Source organism: Bos indicus x Bos taurus, chromosome 9 (assembly GCF_003369695.1).
Source record: "Bos indicus x Bos taurus breed Angus x Brahman F1 hybrid chromosome 9, Bos_hybrid_MaternalHap_v2.0, whole genome shotgun sequence".
NCBI classification, from domain to species: domain Eukaryota; kingdom Metazoa; phylum Chordata; class Mammalia; order Artiodactyla; family Bovidae; genus Bos; species Bos indicus x Bos taurus.
Window position 1 is genome coordinate 80,586,372 of NC_040084.1, and position 21,247 is coordinate 80,607,618.

Below are 21,247 nucleotides of genomic sequence, written 5' to 3' on the forward strand. Positions count from 1 at the left end.
CATAAGACCACTAACATATGTATGCATCCTCAGCTTTCCTATGCCGTTATTTCCAAAGTGATTGAACCAAAGTATGCTCCCTTTAGCATTGTTCCACACCATCTTCCTCACTTGGTATTATCAGATTTTTATGAATCATTAATGAATTTTAAAATGTCTCAGGGACCTGTCATTTTTTCTGAGATTTTACATTGTCACTTAAGTTGATTACTGGTAGGACCCTTCCAGCACTAGCTTCATACCGTCTCAAGCTATAAGAACCCAGGGATTTTATAATACTCTTAACAAAGAGGTAAAACGTTATGAAGTCATAGATGAACTAGTAGAGAATAGAATTGAAAAGAATGGTTCATCATACCTCTTATGCTCTGCAGCAGTTAACTTCAAAGTGGTAGAACAGTGGCCAGTTTGGGTTTAAAATGGAAAATGCTGTCTGATAGGGAATAAGACCTTTCAGAGCCCATCTAGAAGCTTTTGTCTAGGAAGACCCTGTTTCTGAAGGCAAAAGTCAGCATCTTGACACAGTGAACCACTTTCGTAAGTATTTTAACCATTCAGTTTCCTGTCAAGTATTTGTCTACAATTATGCAGACATAGTCTTTGTGTAGACTCAGTGTTAGACCAAAATCAATAGATTGATAAGTATTTAAAGCAGAAACATCTATGGACAGGGACCATGTTTTTCTAATGGGCTTAATTAATACAGTGTTACCTGCAGAAGTATGTGCTCTTAATGCACATAGTTTAGCTTGTTATATATAGATTGCACATGGGTTATGTATGATTATCTGATTTTATGTCATCACTTGTGGCTCAGACAGTAAAGAATCTGCCTGCAATGCAGGAGACCCAGGTTCAGCCTCTGGGTCGGAAAGATCCTGTGGAGAAGGGAATGGCAACCCTCTCCAGTATTCCTGCCTGGAAAATCTCCATGGAGAGAGCAACCTGACTGGCTACATACAGTCCATGGGATCACAAAGAGTTGGGCATGACTTACACTAACACTTTCATGTCATAACTTAGCATCTGGTTTGATCTTAATTCAGTTCCTTTTATTTAGATTTCAGAATTATCTAGTTCTTTAATGATTATGTTTGCCACTTAATAATATTTTGCTGCACAAGTAAACATTTACTTGGATAAAGCCAGTTTTACAGTGTTAGAAAATTAATGCACTTTGAAACAAATTTGTGTTATTAAAGATACAACATCTTTTTTCTTTAAATAATTGTTCACCACTGTTACTGTGCATTTAGTAAACGCAGATGCCACTAAGTTAGAGGCTAGACATTTCCAGGTACATTCACATTTGCTCACAGCGTGCAATCATTTAATGGTCTGCGTTGCTGCATTAATAGTTTACTAAGTGTTTTGTATGTAGTAGTTAATAAATATTTGTTAAATGAATCAATAGTGTGTTTAATTCAGATTCACGCTAATATTAATAGTTGAAAAAAATCTTTAAGCCTGTAAAAAGTTTGGGGTAGCTTCTAAAGTCAGTGGAACACAGGAAACACCCAGGGGGAATTTTCTGTCCTTATTTGCAGATTAGAATGGAATCCCCAGAAGGAACCCTGCAGTGCACTTATCAGGATGTTGCTAGAACATGGAATGATTGCACCCATTACTTTGTGAAGGGCATGCAAGGCTTTCTTCAGATGACTGCTCTCCTTGCTACTTATTGAAAACAATTCTGTGATGTTTGTAAACAAATTTTGTGGACAAGATTTCCTTTCCAAAGCAGCTTATCTAAGTGCATTATTTCTGACTGAAAAGCTTATTTTTCTTTCTATCTGAATAGATTGCTTGCCAGTGGTGACTTTCAGCTGATTTCATCGATTTTCAGTAATGAGATAGAGCAGTATGAGGTAAATGTCTGTGTACATGGGCAAGGGCTCTAAATCGCATTCTGAAAACCACGGGCTTGATGATGCAATGAGTCCATCTCCTCAAAAATGTTTGTGGTGAAGATTCCTTGAAAATACTTGGGCTTGAAGCACATCACTTAAATGGCGGATTTAGAAAAATGAGTTACAGTCATTAGAGTGAGAGAACCATTTTGGCTTGTTCAGGCTAACTCTCTCCAAGGGTGGTGGCGGAAAATTCACCAGGCAGTACGTCTGATGGGAATAGTCTCAGAGGATGAAGGAGGCAGAAGGAGCTTGTGGTACCTTTTAATGCATTGGTTTCTCTACAGAGTAGCATTCAAACATGTAACTAATGATGCCTTCCATGTACCTGATAGGCTCCATTCTGTAGAATTGCCAGAGATGTTCAGATGTCTCTAGCAAGGAAGGCACTGGAAACCCGTGTGAAGAAATCCTTGCCGAATTCACTCATCTGATTTCATATTGAGTCACTGTCCCTTGGTGCCAAACTACTTTTGGCATTCACTCTTGATAATAAGAAGGAGTTATGCACTATTAAAAAGTAAGGCACTTGTGGAATGAAGGGGGAGTCCCTTAGAAGATTGTGTTTTATGGTACTGCTATTTTGTACCTCTTGTATTCTTTCAACATGGTATTTCACTCCTTCAGATTCACTCTTTATTGAATACATTTATTGCCATGGATTGGTTTTGAGCAAGAACTACATTGAAAGTTTTATGAACTGAAAACAGAATAACTGTTTATGCTACACAGTGCCATGGCTTCCCTGACAGCTCAGTTGGTAAAGAGTCCACCTGCAATGCAGGAACCCCGGTTCGATTCCTTGGTCAGGAAGATCCCCTGGAGAAAGGAGAGGCTACCCACTCCAGTATTCTTGAGTTTCCCTTGTGGCTCAGCTGGTAAGGAATCTGCTTGCAATGCAGGAGACCTGGGTTCGATTCTTGGGTTAGGAAGATCCCCTGGAGAAGGGAAAGGCTACGCACTCCAGTATTCTTGAGTTTCCCTTGTGGCTCAGCTGGTAAGGAATCTGCTTGCAATGCAGGAGACCTGGGTTCGATTCCTGGGTTAGGAAGATCCCCTGGAGAAGGGAAAGGTTACCCACTCCAGTATTCTGGCCTGGAGAATTCCACAGACTGTATAGTCCATGGTGTCGCAAAGGGTCGGACACGACTGAGCGACTTTCACTCTTCACTATACAGTGCCACATGATGTATGAGAAACTGAAAGGCCTTCAGCTCGCACCATTTCTCCAAATGTGTCATTCACCCTTCTGCATAGGAGAAGTTACACAAACATACCACGTGCCATGTATGTTATATAGGCATGTTCCATCTGTCTGTCTATTCCATTCTTTCCCGGTTTACTAAAGTTTACGTAATGTTATTCTCTGATTACTGAAGAGCTTAGATAGATTTTTCACTTCTTCTTTATCATCTCCCCTTTAATTAATGCTCTTGTCCTCATATAGAGGACTCCTCCAGGCCTTCCCTTATGACACCTATAAATCTCACTGCCTTCTTTCCATCTGTTCTCTCCACAGTTTTCCTTCATTCCATGATCCACATCACTCCAGTTTCATTGCCACCCCTCAGAGTTCCATCTTCTTGTTTCCTCTGTCTGCTGTGTCTAAAAATTAACTTCAAAATAAGCAAAATATTCACAACAAGCACTATGGTACTCTTTGCATTAATCTTATGAAAGTAAAATATGAGAAAAATGCAATACGTTAATTTATAAGGAATCTTACTCCCAAAGGTCAAGACACCTTTACTGGTCTTAAAGTTCATATGATTCCATTTCTTATGCTACTTTTCCTGTTTTGTTGCATCCTTGGTTCTTGCCTGAGTTTGGCCAATTATTCAGAAATGTAAAAATTAGCAACTGAAGTAATGACATAACCTGATATAGAGACTATAGCTTTGGTGCAATTACATGTAATTAGGGATATTGAAGTTGACCTAGTGAAATGAAATAAAATCCATTCTCAATAAACTATGTCCTATATGTTTGGGAATAAATGTTAGAAGTCTAATGAATTTTCCCTCTAATACAAACAGAATTGTAATAGTTTAGTGCATTCCAGAGAAAAAGGAAAATAATGTTAATTTAATAAAGATACTCATGTCAAGGAAGATGAAGACATGAATGGAATTTGGGTACATTTCCACACTTGTGGAAGTGAATCCTAAACATAAAATGACTCAGTAAATAAGCTGTGATTTTCTGCCAGGGAAAGTTGAGGAGTTGGATGGAAGATGCAGAACGAATTAAACAGTAGAGAACATTCTAGAGGAATAAATGCTGGAATGACTGCAAAATATCCTGGGATTTTTTTTTTCCCCATTCTGATAGATTTCTATTTATATTTTTTGGAGAGATATGATACATTTGACCACTTCATTTCTACACGTGATACAAAATAATAAGATCAAGCAGCCTGCTAAGAACTCAAAGCCAGATGGTGTATATGTATGTCATGCTGAGCTGATGGTTTGAAAATGCCAGCTCTGCAGAATGGCTGGAGCTGAATAATGCTTCAAGGGAATCCTACTTAAGATTCACTTGTGCATCTTTATGTGACTTTTACATTCTTAACTTCATGAATTTTAAGTTGCAGTGGACAGCATGATACATATAGGCAGCAGAGTGAAATGTTTCTAATGTGATTTGTTAGCTTTCAGCACAAGTCAGATTTTAACAAAGTGGCAGAAATATAAATGGTTTAACAATATTGACTAACTGCTTCTTAAATGAACAAATAACCAAAAGTCAATCCTTGCTTCTCTGCAGGAAATGATGGACTGTTCCATAATTTTTAGGTATTATCTTTTGAGTATTAGCCAGTGTGAGTTAAAAAAAAGATAGCAATACCCAACATCCCTCTGTGTCTCCTGATGTTTGGAAATTGGGAGAAAATTGTTTTGTGGTATCTCCTCTCTCTGATTCCCACATTCTTTGGGGAGGTCTTCCACAGCAGGTAAGGCATGGCAGCCGTAGTGTGGTCATAAGCAGGGGAGAGCCACTGGAGAGACCTACAGACAGTGACAGGTGGCCACCAGGTAATGGCAAGGGCACTGCTGTGTTAGCAACACCAGTGGCTAAGAAGAGGAATCAGCTGTAGAGATGTACAAGATTTCATAATACCAGTAATCTAAATTTGGCAAAATGTTTAGACTATTACATTTATATTTGCAGAACTTTTGTTTTTCTCTTCTGGAATATGAGATTCTATCTCTCTCCTTTCATTTGCACTTTAAATCTTCATAAAAGCATATGTTTTCCAAGAACAAGTGAATCATTTATTTATTTTTAAAAAACTTATTGAGCAATTTAAACCTCTGTTAAATCAGTTTTTGCTCCCTCCATTTTGAAGCTCAACTATGGTAGTTCACATTTAAGATCATTACGCCTTCTTAGTGAATTGATCCATTTATCATGATTTATTTTTGGTAATATTGCTTATCTTGAAACCTTCTTTTGACATTAATATAGCTATTCCATCTTTCTTATGATTAGTATTCATATCCATTTACTTTTAACAAATCCACATCTTTATACTTGGAGTGCTCTTTGTTTTTTAAATGCAATCTATCAATCTCTGCCTTTTAATTGGAAACTTTAAACCATTTGTATTTAATGTAATTATAGGCATTGTTGGATTAAAGTCTGCTGTCTTACTTTCTTTTCTCTGTATCATCTGTTTTTTGTTTCTTTCCCCCAATTTCTGACTTCTTTTAGATTACTTTGATATTGTTAATATTCCATTTTATTTCTAGTATTTGTTTATTATTTACAGTAGATAGAATTTAGAATTTCTAAATTGGCCCCCAAAGATGTCCCACTCTAATCCTGGGAACCTGTGAATGAATGCGCTATAGCTCCTCTGATTGCACTGATATACAAAGAGTTGACCTTAAGAAAGAATATTATCCATGTGGGCCTGATCTTAATATCACACGAGCCCTTAAAATTAGAAAGCTTTTTCAGGCCAGAAGAGGAAAACAGAAGAGAGATTTAAAAAGATCTAAAGCATAAAGCAGAGAAGGCAATGGCACCCCACTCCAGTACTCTTGCCTGGAAAATCCCATGGACGGAGGAGCCTGGTAGGCTGCAGTCCATAGGGTCGCTAAGAGTCGGACACGACTGAGCGAATTCACTTTCACTTCTCACTTTCACGCATTGGAGAAGGAAATGGCAACCCACTCCAGTGTTCTTGCCTAGAGAATCCCAGGGATGGGGAGCCTGGTGGGCTGCCGTCTGTGGGGTCGCACAGAGTCGGACACGACTGAAGTGACTTAGCAGTTAGCAAAGCATAAAGAGTAATTGATATTCTGGATTTGAGTATGGAAGGAGCCATCGTACATGGATTGGAGAGCAGATACAAGGAGCTGAGAGTGACTCTGGCTGGCAGCTAACAAGAGAATGTAAACTTCAGTTTTATAGTGTAAAAGAGCTAAGGCTCAAGGCTTGAAAGTAGATCCTTTTCTTGAGCCTCCAAATAAAAGCCCAACTTGGCCAATACTGTAAGTTTGCTATTGTGATACCCTGAGCATAGAAGCCAGACTAACTTACCTGGACTTCTGACCTAAAGAACTGTAAACTAATAATTTGTGTGTTAAGCTACTAAGTTTGTGGTTATTTGTCTTTCAGCACAGAAAACCAATACACTAGCTGAAGATCTCCATTTTATTCTTTGAGAGGTTGCTCTAGGGTTTATAATATGCATCATTAATTTGTCACTGTCTTCTGCCAAATAATATTATACCACTTTATATGTAACTAAGAATTGAACAGCAGTATGCCTTCCATTCCTCCCTTCTTATCTTTTGTGCTATGATTGTCATAATTTTATTTCCAAATATGTTTAAAACCTCACAATATATTGTTATATTTTTGCCTTAAGTAGTCATTTATCTTTAAAAATAAAACAGATCAGAAGATAAGTTTTTTTATGTTTATCCACATATTTACTATTTTAGCAATTGTCATTGCTTAGTTTAAATTTGAAGTTATATTTGGTATCATATTCCCAATTCCTTTTACATTTCTTTTAGTGAAAGTCTGTTGACTATTTGTCTATTTGTCTGAAAAAGTCTTTCACCTTTGACTTAAGGGTTTTTCCCCCTTACGAACTTTAAAGATATCATTGTACTGTTTTCTGGCTTGTTTTGTCTTAGAAGTCTGAGATATTTTTAATCTTTATTTTTCTGTACACGATGCCATTTTCTGTAGTGACTGTTAAGATATCCTCTTTTTTCACAGATTTTCAGCATTTTATTGCACTATGCCTATGTAGTTTTCTTTGTACATGCTCCATTACTTAAGGTTCTTGTACTTGTGGGTTTATAGTTTTCAATAAATTTGGAAAAACATCAGCCATTATTTCTTCACATATTCTTTCTACATGACCCTTTGTGTCTTCAGGGCTCTAATACATGTATATTAGATTGCTTGATATTTTCTCACAGTTCACTGTTCAATTCAGTTCAGTCACTCAGCTGTGTCCAACTCTTTGTGACCCCATGAACCGCAGCACGCCAGGCTTCCCTGTCCATCACCAACTCCTGGAGTTCACCCAACCCATGTCCATTGAGTTGGTGATGCCATCCAACCGTCTCATCCTCTGTCGTCCCCTTCTCCTCCTGCCCCCAATCCCTCCCAGCAACAGGGTCTTTTCAAATGAGTCAGCTCTTCGCAGCAGATGGCCAAAGTATTAGAGTTTCAGCTTCAGCATCAGTCCGTCCAATGAACACCCAGGACTGATCTCCTTTAGGATGGACTGGTTGGATCTCCTTGCAGTCCAAGGGACTCTCAAGAGTCTTTGGTACTGTTAATTTTTAGTCTTTTTTTCTTTCTTTGATTCATTTTGGATGGTTTTTTTTTGCTGTGTATTCAATTTTAAATCTTCTCTTCTGTAGTAGCCAATCTATTATTCCCATGCAGTGACTTTTTAATTTCAGGTAATATCTTCTTCACTTTTAATGTTCAGTTTGATTCTTTACATTTTTTTCCTCTCATTGTTTTCATTTAACTTCTTAATTTAATTTAGTTGTTTAATGTTCTTGTATTCTAATTCCAATATTTCTGTCATTTCTATACCTATTTTTATTTAATTCATTTTCTCCTGGTTAAAGGACTGTTTCTTGGCATGTCTAGTAATTTTTGATTGGATGTTGGATATTGTTAAATGTTTGGATTTTGTTCTCCTCCTTTAAGGAGTATAGAATTTTATATTTGCAAGTATTTAAGTTATTCATAGATCAGCCTGATTGTTTTTTCTTTGAGGCTTGTTTTTAAATATTGCTGAGTTAGATCTAGAGTCACCTTTATTCCAGGGCCATCTTAGCACTGCTGTTTAAGTATTAAGTGTCTTGGGTCTCTACTGAATGCCTGTTGTAGTCTATAAGGCTTCTCTGTTTGGTCAGAACTTGAATACCTGTATATCCTAATTGGGTTCTTGAGAATGGGTTTATGGGGGGTAGAATTCTCAAATGACCCTCAGTGATACTCATATTTGCATAATCTCCTCCCACTGGGTTTTGGAAGATCCTGTGAGTTTGATCACTCCTTTAATTACATTACTTTATATGACCAAGGAGAATTAGTCACAGTGGGCCTGATCTCATCATGTGAGCCCTTTAAGAAACAGGTTCCTCTGGCTGATTACAGAGGGGAAAAGCCCAATATATGAAAAATTGATTTCTATATTTAGTACAAATGTCTAGTTTATGGTAGGAGTCAAATATGGTACCTGTTACTTGACCATGGAATTTTAAAATTCACCTAACTCACTTGAGTAGGAGCTCACTAAATTCTGCTACTATTAGCTGATCTTTAAAACTAGAGGAAACTGATTTGGAAGGAAGGGAATTGAAAGAAACTAGTTAACCATATTCCAAAAGTAAGAAAACCATTCTTTTTAAAGTTATTTGGAAATGTTTCATAATAATGAAATATATAGAGAAGACTATAATAAACTTCCGTATACCCAATAATCAACTTAAGAAATAAAATACTGATATAGTTGAGGCCCTTCTGTCCTTCCTTCAATCTCATCCTCCTTGTAGAGGTACTTAATTTTAGTGTTATTAATTCCATGTGTTTCTTCATATTTTACCTCATATGCATGCATCTTTGAATTTATCTTTGCATTTTTTGACATTTGTTTTAATGGTATCAATATGCAGCGTTTTTTGTTTCCTTTTTTGTTTGTTTAGTATTTTGTTGTGAGACTGAAAAATTGATGTGTGCTTAGAATTCCATTGTATGACTAGCATGATTTATCTAGTCAACTATTAAGAGATTTAGATTGTATTCATTTATTGAAGCAGTGAATGCTGAAATTAACTTTCTTGTAGATGTGACTTCATAGTGAAGTCACTAGATAAAAGAGTAAATGAATTTTTAGATCACTAGCCACTAACAGTTTTTCTTCAAAGTGGTTTTCCCAATTTTCATTCCTACCATAAGAATTCTGGTTATTCTCCATCCTTATAACCCTTGGTACTGTCAGAATTAAATTACAGTAGTCAATAGTTACATGGATGAGAAAAATGCTATCTCATTGTGATCTAAATTTGCATTTCTCTGATTATTGATAAGGGATGACACTTTTTAATATGTTCACTACCAGCTTATAATAGAAATTATTATTCTCCAGTATTATTCCCCAATTTCTCAAACCCCATTAGGGTTGACATAAAGGTCTAACATCTAAAGTCATTAAGATGTGCGATGGAAAATTTTCCCAAGTGGCAAATTATTCCCTGAGTCATTTAAATTATTTCTGGTCATCATAGCATGATTCTTGCCAACACTTTTAATTGTGCCATGCTCAATATGGCAGTCTTAGCTTCTCCCTCTCTGGTTTTTCTGGTTTGTAGAAAAGCAAGAAATCTTAAGTCATTGAAGGCAAAAGTAGGCCAAGTTATGAAGAAGAATAGAACATTATTCTGGCTAAGAATGACTAATAACTATAGGGTTTGCTGATTTCAAAAGAGCCTGGTATATTACCTGGTGATGGAATCTTCATATTTGGGAATTTTTCAAGCGGCTTAGATAAAAATTTAACCAGAATTGTTAACAAAACTGAGTGTGTCTGTGCTTCTCCAAGAGATAGAACCAAGTAATTTTGAGGGTCCTTCTCCCCCCTTTGTCCTGTGCCTCAATGAGGAACAGAACTTTCACAGATTCGTTCCACTGCCAAGATGATAATCCACCAAGAAAATTATTTTGTTATGTTTTCTAACCATAATGAACAAAATTGTATCTTGTACAAATACATCATCAGTAAATTATTTCTTGTAAATGGAACTAGAAAAATTCCCCTGAATATGTTCTTGGTGCTAAATGGGTATGACTTTGAGCCCATGGAATATATTTTCTGCCCTTTGCATAAGTAGAATTACCATCTGCCAAGTTATGTTACAGTATTCTGCTTGCCTTCACTCGTACCTCTGGATCACCAACACTTTTACCCTCACTTTAGGAATTTCACGAATATCTGGGCTCTAGCATTTCAATGGTCTCTGTGATGGTCCAAGTAAACATAGCTATGCAAGTAATTCAATTTGTAATTGATTTTGGAATGTACAAGTTGTTGTACGTTTTGGGGGAAAATGGGTAAGTTTACCTTACTTCGGAAAGATCTTATTTCATAAAGATTGAAAACTTCAGATGGAGGTCATTTAGTTCAAGTTTGAAAACAGAAAATTGCTCTGTTTCAGGCTTGTTGATTGCTTTCAGCTGATTTCTCTGTGACTCAAGGACTAGAAGCTTTCTACCACTTCCTTTGGTAGAAAAAATGTTGACCCTAAGAGACTAAATCATAGGAAGGTTTCTTCACATTCAGACTTAATTGTCTCATTTATTATATCTTTTTCTTTGCACTTTTTAGATGTTTGTTAAACTGCACTAGTCAATATTACTAAACCACAGATGTGATGTTTTAAAATAAGGAATATGTCATTTTGAGAACTGATACCAGTTTCTGCTCGCGCATGTTTTGCATTTGTCCTTAGCAAAAATGGAAGTAGTGTTTTAAGATGGATTTTCTCACCTACGATAGCAAGTTGTAAATATCTGAGTCTTTCTCTGTTTGCAGGGCCAGGTCTTTAAATATGCTTCTCATCCTCTCTTACCCTATGTCATGTTGCAGAGGTATAGCTGGTTTGCTCTTCTCCAGGTTGGGTCTCTTTCTATCTTATTGACTTACTACCAATCATTGTCTCCCTCCAGGTTATCCAAGCTGTCTTTTTTGGCATCTGTGTGCTGACTGATCTTTCCAGTCTTCTGACTAGAGGAAGTGGGAACCAAGAACAGGAAAGACAGCTCAAGAAGCTCATCTCTCTCCGGGACTGGATGCTGGCTGTATTGGCCTTTCCTGTTGGGGTTGTGAGTATGAAGTAAATCGCATTTAACCACAAAAGAAATGAGTCTTATATTAGACTTCTCAGAGGGAAAACGGCTAATTATAGGCTTCTGCACTGGGGCTGCCATAGCACAGCACCACGGACTGAGTGGCTTAAACAACAGAAATTTAGTTTTTCCCATTTCTAGAGGCTGCAAGTCTGATATCCAGGTGTCCGCAGGGTTGATTTCTTCAGAGGTCTCTCTCCTTGCCTTGCAAATGGCCTCCTTTGCCTGTATCTTCACATGCTTTTTCCTCTGTGTATCCCTGTCCCAATCTCCCCTTCTTAGAAGGACACAGTCATACTGGCCCTCAATGACATCATTTAATCTCACTTGCCTCGTTAAAGACGTTGCCTCTTTAAATCACGTTCCAAGATACTGAGAGTTAGGACTTCAGCAGAGGAATTTTAGGGGGACACAATTCAACCTGTAATGGTTTCTTAAGCAGCCCAGACTTAAAATGTATGGGTCTGTGATCATTCTTGTATTTTTGAACTTGGGAGAGGAAGTCAGTAATAGCTCATACTTCTTCACTTACTCAGTGGTGCCATTAGCCAATATCACTTAAGTAAATGCCGCTTAATGTTTGATTCTACTCTGGCTCCATTGATTTCCATTGTTTTCAGTTAGATTCCCTCCCTAGCTTAACTTCCTTCACTGATTTGTTAATCGCCCATCATCTCTACATAGAGGGCCAGGGCACCATGAGACTCTATAGATTTTAACCTGTGAAGAGCCAGAAGAATGAGAGAACACTTGTAAATTGTGATAACAATTAAGAGCATTTTGTGTAATTCAAATATAGAACTTTCATCGGCCACCTGATAGAAATCAGGTGGAGAAATAGAAACCCGTGTACCAAGTCCATGGTCCTTTGTAGGCAGAGTCAGAAAGTTGCTTTTTAAATCTTTCCAATGGCTCTTACTCATATTTGCCACATTTATACCTGGCTGAAGCCTCTATACACTTGTTCTAAGACCAGTTAGTGGGCACCAAGACTATTACTGAATTGCTTTTTCTGCATACTGAGTTGTATCTTCTTGGAATGAAGTAACCTTTAAACTCTTAACAACAGGACAAGGAAAGTAGTATGATCCGGTTGTATGTCTCCTCATTCATCCTTACCCTCCAAAAAATCTAGATGTTTGCTCAGGTTAAAGCCATCTAGCAGATGTCTCAAAACTGGTTACTTAACATAACAGAGTTAAATACCTTATATATTATTCAATATTTCCTTCTTTAGACTTGCCTTATAAAATTCAAACACCTTCTATGAGAATACTTATCTAAGAGAAAATTTCCAATGCCATAAACTGTAAAGACCTACACTTTCTACTTGAAAGAATTATCTAGAAAATCCAAGTTTGTGCGTTTTCTGTTACTTTTTACCTGCTTGAAGTGAAAGTGTTAGTCACTCGGTCATGTCTGACTCTTTGCAACCCCATGGACCTATCCACCAAATTCTGGAGTGGTTAGGCATTCCCTTTTCCAGTTTACTGCCTTGGAATTTCTATAGGCATGTCACTAATTCTGGGGATCCTCCTTGATTAGAAGGAATACAGTAGTAACAAAATACAAAGTCAAATAGAAATACAATATTATCCTTTCCTCTTTGCTCTGCCCGCTTCTGTTATGTGGTGTCAGACTGTGTCTCTATGAGCTTAAGTTGTGTGTCTTGCTACTCTAATCAAAGGCTCATTGCATATGCCCTCTAGACATTTATAACATTCAGTTCACTTCAGTTCAGTCGCTCAGTTGTGTCCGACTCTTTGCGATCCCATGAATCGCAGCATGCCAGGCCTCCCTGTCCATCACTAAACTCCTGAAGTTCACCCAAACTCATGTGCATTGAGTCGGTGATGCCATCCAGCCATCTCATCCTCTGTCGTCCCCTTCTCCTCCTGCCCCCAATCCCTCCCAGCATCAGAGTCTTTTCCAATGAGTCAACTCTTCACATGAGGTGGCCAAAGTACTGGAGTTTCAGCTTTAGCATCAGTCCTTCCAAAGAACACCCAGGACTGATCTCCTTTAGAATGGACTGCTTGGAACTCCTTGCAGTCCAAGGGACTCTCAAGAGTCTTCTCCAACACCACAGTTCAAAAGCATCAATTCTTCGGTCTCAGCTTTCTTCACAGTCCAACTTTCACATCCATACATGACCACAGGAAAAACCATAGCCTTGACTAGACGAACATTTGTCGGCAAAGTAATGTCTCTGCTTTTGAATATGCTGTCTAGGTTGGTCATAACTTTCCTTCCAAGGAGTAAGCGTCTTTTAATTTCATGGCTGCAGTCACCATCTGCAGTGATTTTGGAGCCCCAAAAAATAAAGTCTGACACTGTTTCCACTATTTCCCCAAACTATTTGCCATGAAGTGATGGGACCAGATGCCATGATCTTAGTTTTCTGAATGTTGAATTTTAAACCAACTTTTTCACTCTCCTCTTTGACTTTCATCAAGAGGCTTTTTAGTTCCTCTTCACTTTCTGCCATAAGGGTGGTGTCATCTGCATATCTGAGGTTATTGATATTTCTCCCGGCAATCTTGATTCCAGCTTGTGCTTCTTCCAGCCCAGCGTTTCTCATGATGTACTCTGCATAGAAGTTAAATAAGCAGGGTGACAATATACAGCCTTGATGAACTCCTTTTCCTATTTGGAACCAGTCTGTTGTTCCATGTCCAGTTCCAACTGTTGCTTCCTGATCTGCATATAGGCCTCTGACATTACTTTAGCCTAAAACATTTTATCCTGTTTGAGACTTGAGATATTTGTCCACTTTCAATGTCCTTCCTGAATTTAGTCCATGCATGCTTTGTGATTTGTAAAAAGAATGGGAGTCTTTTTGTTTGCTTGTTTGTTTGATTTGAGTATATCCAATATTTTCTCCCGTGTTTCACTATGTTTGTTGTTTTCTCTGTATTTTAAAAGACAGAGGAGACATCATAATGCCTTTATTATGCTCCTTTTTGAGCCAAAAGTCGTAATATCATATTTTCATGATATAATGTATACACCTTTCCTAGCCGATGAACTTCACAGAGGAATATAAAAAATAAATAATGAATCAGAGATGTGCTGTTTCACTAATTTCTTTAACTCTTATTTTTTTCTTGCCTGCTGATATTTTATAGTCAATATTTGGGTCATAATTTTCCTTGTTAAAATGAGCCACTTTCCTTTTCATAGTCACTAGCATTCTATTTTTCCTGAGCTTTTTGGAGCCTCCCTCTCCTCTGCCCTGCTCTTGTTCTCTTTCTGTCTCTCTGTTTAATATAAGGAAGAATCCTGGCCTGTAATTGCCTTGCATTTTCCATTGTTTTTTACTCTGGCATTTGATTTTTTGTGTCTCTTTACCTAATTTCACACTCTAAAATGAAAGTGGAGAGTGAAAAAGTTGACTTAAAGCTCAACATTCAGAAAACGAAGATCATGGCATCTGGTCCCATCACTTCATGGGAAATAGATGGGGAAACAGTGGAAACAGTGTCAGACTTTATTTTTCTGGGCTCCAAAATCACTGCAGATGGTGACTGCAGCCATGAAATTAAAAGACGCTTACTCCTTGGAAGGAAAGTTATGACCAACCTAGACAGCATATTCAAAAGCAGAGACATTACTTTGCCGACAAATGTTCGTCTAGTCAAGGCTATGGTTTTTCCTGTGGTCATGTATGGATGTGAGAGTTGGACTGTGAAGAAGGCTGAGACCGAAGAATTGATGCCTTTGAACTATGGTGTTGGAGAAGACTCTTGAGAGTCCCTTGGACTGCAAGGAGATCCAAGCAGTCCATTCTGAAGGAGATCAGCCCTGGGTGTTCTTTGGAAGGAATGATGCTAAAGCTGAAACTCCAGTACTTTGGCCACCTCATGCGAAGAGTTGACTCATTGGAAAAGACTCTGATGCTGGGAGGGATTGGGGGCAGGAGGAGAAGGGGACGACAGAGGATGAGATGGCTGGATGGCATCACCGACTCAATGGATGTGAGTCTGGGTGAACTCCAAGAGTTGGTGATGGACAGGGGGGCCTGGCATGCTGTGATTCATGGGGTCGCAAAGAGTCGGACACGACTGAGCAACTGAACTAACACACAGAAATTCCTTGAGGCCAAAAAAAAAAAAGATTGATAAATGCCTTCTTCCTAGATTCCACTAATTTTATTATAAAGTCATATTTTCAGAGGATATGAATTTGACTCTTTATAACCATTTTTATATAATTTTAAACTCAGTGGACATGAGTTTGAGCAAACACCAGGAGACAGTGAAGGACAGGGAAGCCTGGCGTGCTGCAGTTCATGGGGTTGCAAAGAGTTGGACACAACTGAGCAATGAAACACTAACAATCATTTTTATCCAATTTTTTTTGCATGTAAACATACAGTTTAATGATATTTCCCTTGTCTTTCTGTCTACTTCCCAGCTTTCCTTTCAAATGAGCCCTAGTCTCTGCTGTGACTTCAGAGGTTCCCTTGCCCTTCTATATCTCCCCCAGGATCTGGAATTCCACAGTAGTTTCAGACTTTCTTCCTTGTTAACATATGAGCCCTTCCTGAAGCAGCATCACTGGGAATCACTTGAAGAGATGTCATCTTTACTCTTCCTGTGGCTCTTGGCCTGAGAGGGAGGTAACCAACCCAAAGGGTTCGTTACATCAGACAGATGGAAATAGCAGTGATGCCCATGACTTGTAGGAATCTGTAGTGTAAGAATGCCTATGTATGCAAATGACTGGTTATAACGTTTGTAATTGAACACCTTGTATCATGTTGGTTGACACAGTCAAAATGCTAAAGGGAAAATCCCAGCACTCTCCCTGCACCCAGAAAGCCTGGGACGTGGCTTGAGCCTCTGAAGAAGGAAGATGCAGAGACTCCACTTAGAAGTCTGTGGTCAGTCCCCAGGGCCTCCAGGCTCTGACTGCCAGGTGACTGCCAGCCTCACAGAAGACCTCCTCTGCTGCCTTCTCCAGCTTTCTCAGCTCCACACTTTTGTCAACCACAAGTTTGAAGGGGAAAGCAATGTCATTTTTGCTTCTTGGTGCAGGGCAAAAGGGCTTCCCTTGTGCTAGTGGTAAAGAACCCACTTGACAATGCAGAAGACATAAGAGACATGGGTTCGATCTCAACGTGGGTTGAGAAGATCCCTTGGAGAAGGGCATGGCAAGCCACTCTGGTATTCTTGACTGGAGAATCCCATGGACAGAGGATAGGATCCTGGCAGGCTAGAGTCCATAGGGTTCCAAAGAATTGGACATGAAACTGAAGAGACTTTTAGCATATAAGGCAAAAAGGCAATGGGCCTGAAAAGAGGGCAGAATGGCAGCTGAATGTATTACTGCTGCTCAAAGTTTCCCAAAGAGACCTCTCCACCTTAGGCTTTTCCGGACATTTCCATTATTTCTGTCTCTCTCACCTCAGCTGCAAATGTGGCAGCAAGAAAGACCCGGGTAGGTTATCTAGGACTTGTATTTTCTCCACTAATGCTTCCTCCAATAACGAGGTTAATTGAGAGCCTACAGTAATTGTTTTATGTGCGCATGAAGCGCTAAGTATGATTCTGTGACCCATGGACCTGATGCCTCTACTTCATGCAGTCTGTCTCTCTCAAGGATATATAAAAGTAATGAAGCATTCCAACCCAAGATAATTGAGGTGAAGCTTTGTTTCAGCATAACCTTGAAGAAACCAGGCAGGGTTGCTTGAGTGAACAAAGCATGTATCATCCTGATTTGTGTAGATTCCCATAAATGCAAAGCTGGCCTTGATTAGTGATGCTAATGGCCGGAAACCACCACCACTCCCAAAGCCTTGCAGCTCATTTTTGCAGGGACAACCCCTGGGAGGCTCATCTTACCATGTGCAGTTCATTTCTGAACCCTGTCACCCTTTTAAAGAAGCATTACAAATAATTCTATGACATTATGTGGTCTGGAAGCACTGATGTTTATTAGGAGCAATCAAACCAAGAATGTCTTTTGTCTCCCGTGAGTTCCGTTGACTTTCATGCTGGCAGATACTCTTCTAGTTAAGAGAACAGGCTAAGGCTTTCAACCAAAAATAAAAAGAAAATAAGAGTAGTAAAAAATGAGTATGATGAGTATTAAATTGCCTCTTTCAAAAGTCCTAAATAGGTCCCCAGCTGTAGGCCTAAGCAGCTCATTTAATGATGAAGAACAATCATATTTTCCATCAGTTCAAGTCTGTGCATCCCATTCATCCACAGCTGCTCTGCATGCAGGATGCACATAATCCACTCTCGCCACCTTCTTGGTACACCTTTGTCCCTGGCCTCACTTAGGCAGCTCTACCCAATGTGAGATTGCTGCTTAACTAATTTTTGCAGGTGGGTGACGATGAGGATGTACCAGTCTCAAAAAATAGGGAACCGTCTGAGAAAGTCCTGTAAATTTGAATCTGGTCTAACCTAGGGTGGGATCCAAGATATTGTGAGCAAACCAGCATGTGCCTGGATGAGCTTTACTGGAATTTGAGGCTTTCATCGGAGTTTAGTTTTAGAGCTGTTAAGTAACTCTTTTCTGGTGTTATAATCATGTTTTTATAAAGATTTTATGAAGATTTGACATGGAACAACCTAGTCTAGATCCCTGTAAAATTCACTTTTGCTTATGATGGGAACTGTATGGTACCTGCTTCTTTGGGAAACATGGAAAATGGAAATTGAAATTTTAGGTGCATACTCAAAGAAAAAGTATCTAGAAATTATTTTCAAAACGAGATTCTTCAAATTCTTCATTTATTGATACACTAGCTAACTAAGCCATCCTTCAGAAAAAAATTTTGATGCATATGAATTTAGATTGTAATACTTCTACAATTTAAAAAAATGTTCATTTCTGATTTTCAGAGGTAAGAGATTGCCTTAAATGGAAAACAAACTTATTAATGAATATTAGTTACTAATATCAATGTCTGTTAACATAACACAAATGAATGAAATTTGGTTCCATTTGAGATTGTAAATAAAAGCAAATGTCTTTTCTTCTATTTTGATATTAAGGGAAAACTTGGGATTAAATACACTTAATATCTCCTGATCCTCTCTGTATTAAATTTTCACACAAATACCTAAAATCAAACTTTTCTATTTTTTCTGTAAGCCTTCATTGATGTTTTAAGTTTCTTCCAATACCCTTTCTAGTCACCTTTGAAGTTAAGAATATAATATCTGCTGCTGCTAAGTCACTTCAGTGGTGTCCGACTCTGTGTGACCCCACAGATGTCAGCCCACCAGGCTCTCTTGCCCCTGGGATTCTCCAGGCAAGAACACTGGAGTGGGTTGCCATTTCCTGCTCCAATGAATGAAAGTGAAAAGTGAAAGTGAAGTTGCTCAGTCGTGTCCAACTCTTAGCGACCCCATGGACTGCAGCCTACCAGGCTCCTCCACCCATGGGATTTTCCAGGCAAGAGTACTGGAGTGGGATGCCATTGCCTTCTCCGATAATATCTGCTAGGTCATATTTTATGGTTAAACCTAGTTCAGCACAGGGGTAAAGCCTAAGACTGACTCAACATCAAAGAACTAGGTTTAACCATAATATCTGCTAGGTCATATTTTATGGTTAAACCTTGTTCTTTGATGTTGAGTCAGTCTTAGGCTTTACTCCTGTTCTGAAATGAGTGTGCATTGAGTGGTGCAAGGGGGAAGGTTTAGAGATGAGGATTCATTCAAGATCAGTAAGCAAAAGGAGCATTTTCCTCCCATTCCAGGAGAAATGCTCAGAAGACGATCATTACCTAACCTAGGTTAGTTGCCTATGATCACCTTTTTGATAGTCTTTTCAAAAGACCAAGGACGTAATATGACCAGTCAGATATACCTGATAAGGAGCTGAGTTGCTTCTTAACCATCTTATATATTCTCTGCTAAATGAAAACCAAAGATTTTCTGCGTAGTTGAACTATTTAATTTGTACACATTCATGCTAACACAGCAAAGTCAGCTTGCAAAACAAATTCCTTCAATACAAAATGTAACTTCACTTTTAACAAAATTTTACTATAACCCACTCGTTTATAGGCAGAGCATTCAAAGAATGGAAGTTCTGTTCAAATCAGTAGTTATTTATGGGTATATGGAGCTTCCCAGGTAGTGCTAGGAGCCAAGACAGTAGTGACAGATTTTGCCCTTCAGGGTCTCACAGTCTAGAGAAGGTGACTTTATATAAGTTATCTCAACAAGTGAATTAAAAGAAGACATGAAGAGTATAACAATACATATAAGTATAGAAGTAGCCTGCAAGATGGAGAAGGCGATGGCACCCCACTCCAGTACTCTTGCCTGGAAAATCCCATGGACGGAGGAGCCTGGTAGGCTGCGGTCCATGGGGTCACAGAGGGTCGGACACGACTGAGCGACTTCACTTTCACTTTTCCCTTTCATGCATTGGAGAAGGAAATGGCAACCCACTCCAGTGTTCTTGCCTGGAGAATCCCAGGGATGGTGGAGCATGGTGGGCTGCTGTCTGTGGGGTCGCCTGTGGGGTCGCACAGAGTCAGACACGACTGAAGTGACTTAGTAGCAGCAGCAGCAACCTACAAGAAGAAGGAATTTATTTTAGTGAGTAGAAAGTCCTGAAAGACTTCCCAGAAATGATGATATCAGAGCTCTGTTTTGAATAATGACTAAAAACTTACTGGATGTGTAAGTTAGTGATGCTTTCAGCTGTTAGAAACAGAGTATTGCCAGATACTCACCTGGCTCACTTTTTTACATCATTCAAGACTGCTCAAATTATTTCACCTCAGAACAGCTCCCATGAATAAACTTTATAAATTAGCCCTTGTCGTTCTCTGTCCCCTTAACTTGCTTTGTATTCTCCATCATGATTCCTGCTGCCAGGCACATTATATGTTTATTTTATTTGGTTTGTCTTCTCTGACTTAGTACATGCTCTGTGAGGTTAGAGAGCTTGTTTGTTTGGCTTACTGCTATAACCCAAGCATCAGAAGCAATGTCTAAATAATTTAGTGTTTTTTGAGTGAATATCCAACCAACTGTGGTTTAAACAATAAATATATTCAGGGTCTCATAAAATAAGAAGTCTGTAAGCAGGAAGTTTTAGGGTAGTATGGCTCAGTATTATCATTTGAAGCTTATGTATTTTCTATTTTCTACTTTTCTATCTCTGGAGTGCTGACTTTCTTTGAACTTGCTACTTTCAATCTCTGGGCTGATGAACCACCACATACTGTATGCTTTGCAACCATGCTCAAGGCAGAGAGAGGAAGACACTCTTAAGGGAGCTCTCCTCAAAGGGTTTGTCTTTTCGTCGTACAAATAAACCTTTCTCAGAAGCTCCATCAGCCAGCATCCCCATAGGTCTCATTGGTGACGACTGTCATGTGGCTCGAGCCAGCTGCATAGAATGCTGGGAAAGCAAGCAGGAGAAGCAAGGAATGAGGTCACCATGAGGGCTTATTCATGATTTATCTTAATGTGCCTTATGGGTTAGGCATACTGCTGCCGAAACAAAATCGCTAGTTTCAAGAAATAGAATTAACAATTGTTGAGACTAATAACTACATGTAAAATAGGTAAAAACTAATAGAATTTCAGGTAATTTATTGTTTATCTGTGTTGATATAAAAATATATACTATAAAACCAATGCAACTAATCATGGATATTTTCTGAGCCAAGAAAGGCAGATTTTTTTTTTTCCATTCAGTCTCTGCCAATACCATTTTTTTTTTGGGTGCAGTCTCAGCAGTATTATCATGAACAGTTATCTAAATCTGACATTTGAAATTCTTCTCAAAGAAAATCACTTATGTTACACGATTGACTAAATGGCTTATGTTCATTTTCTGAAAGTCCATACAAAATTCGTCACAGGTAGCCCTGCTTTAGTCCAGCAACTCAGATATGTAGATACCAGGTTCAGTGAGTAAAATCTGCCTCTAATCGTAGCTAATGGGAGGTTGCT

The 21,247-nt window shown here is 38.7% G+C and overlaps 1 protein-coding gene across 2 annotated transcripts in view; it reads left to right on the forward strand.

Moving 5' to 3' along the window:
* Positions 1–21,247, forward strand: part of AIG1 (androgen induced 1) — a 272,842-nt gene that overhangs the window by 72,926 nt on the left and 178,669 nt on the right. For both annotated transcript variants that reach the window (XM_027551735.1, XM_027551736.1), the window contains exon 2: positions 11,127–11,282. In XM_027551735.1, the coding sequence (XP_027407536.1) occupies positions 11,127–11,282 (156 nt within the window). The remainder of the gene's footprint in view (positions 1–11,126; positions 11,283–21,247) is intronic.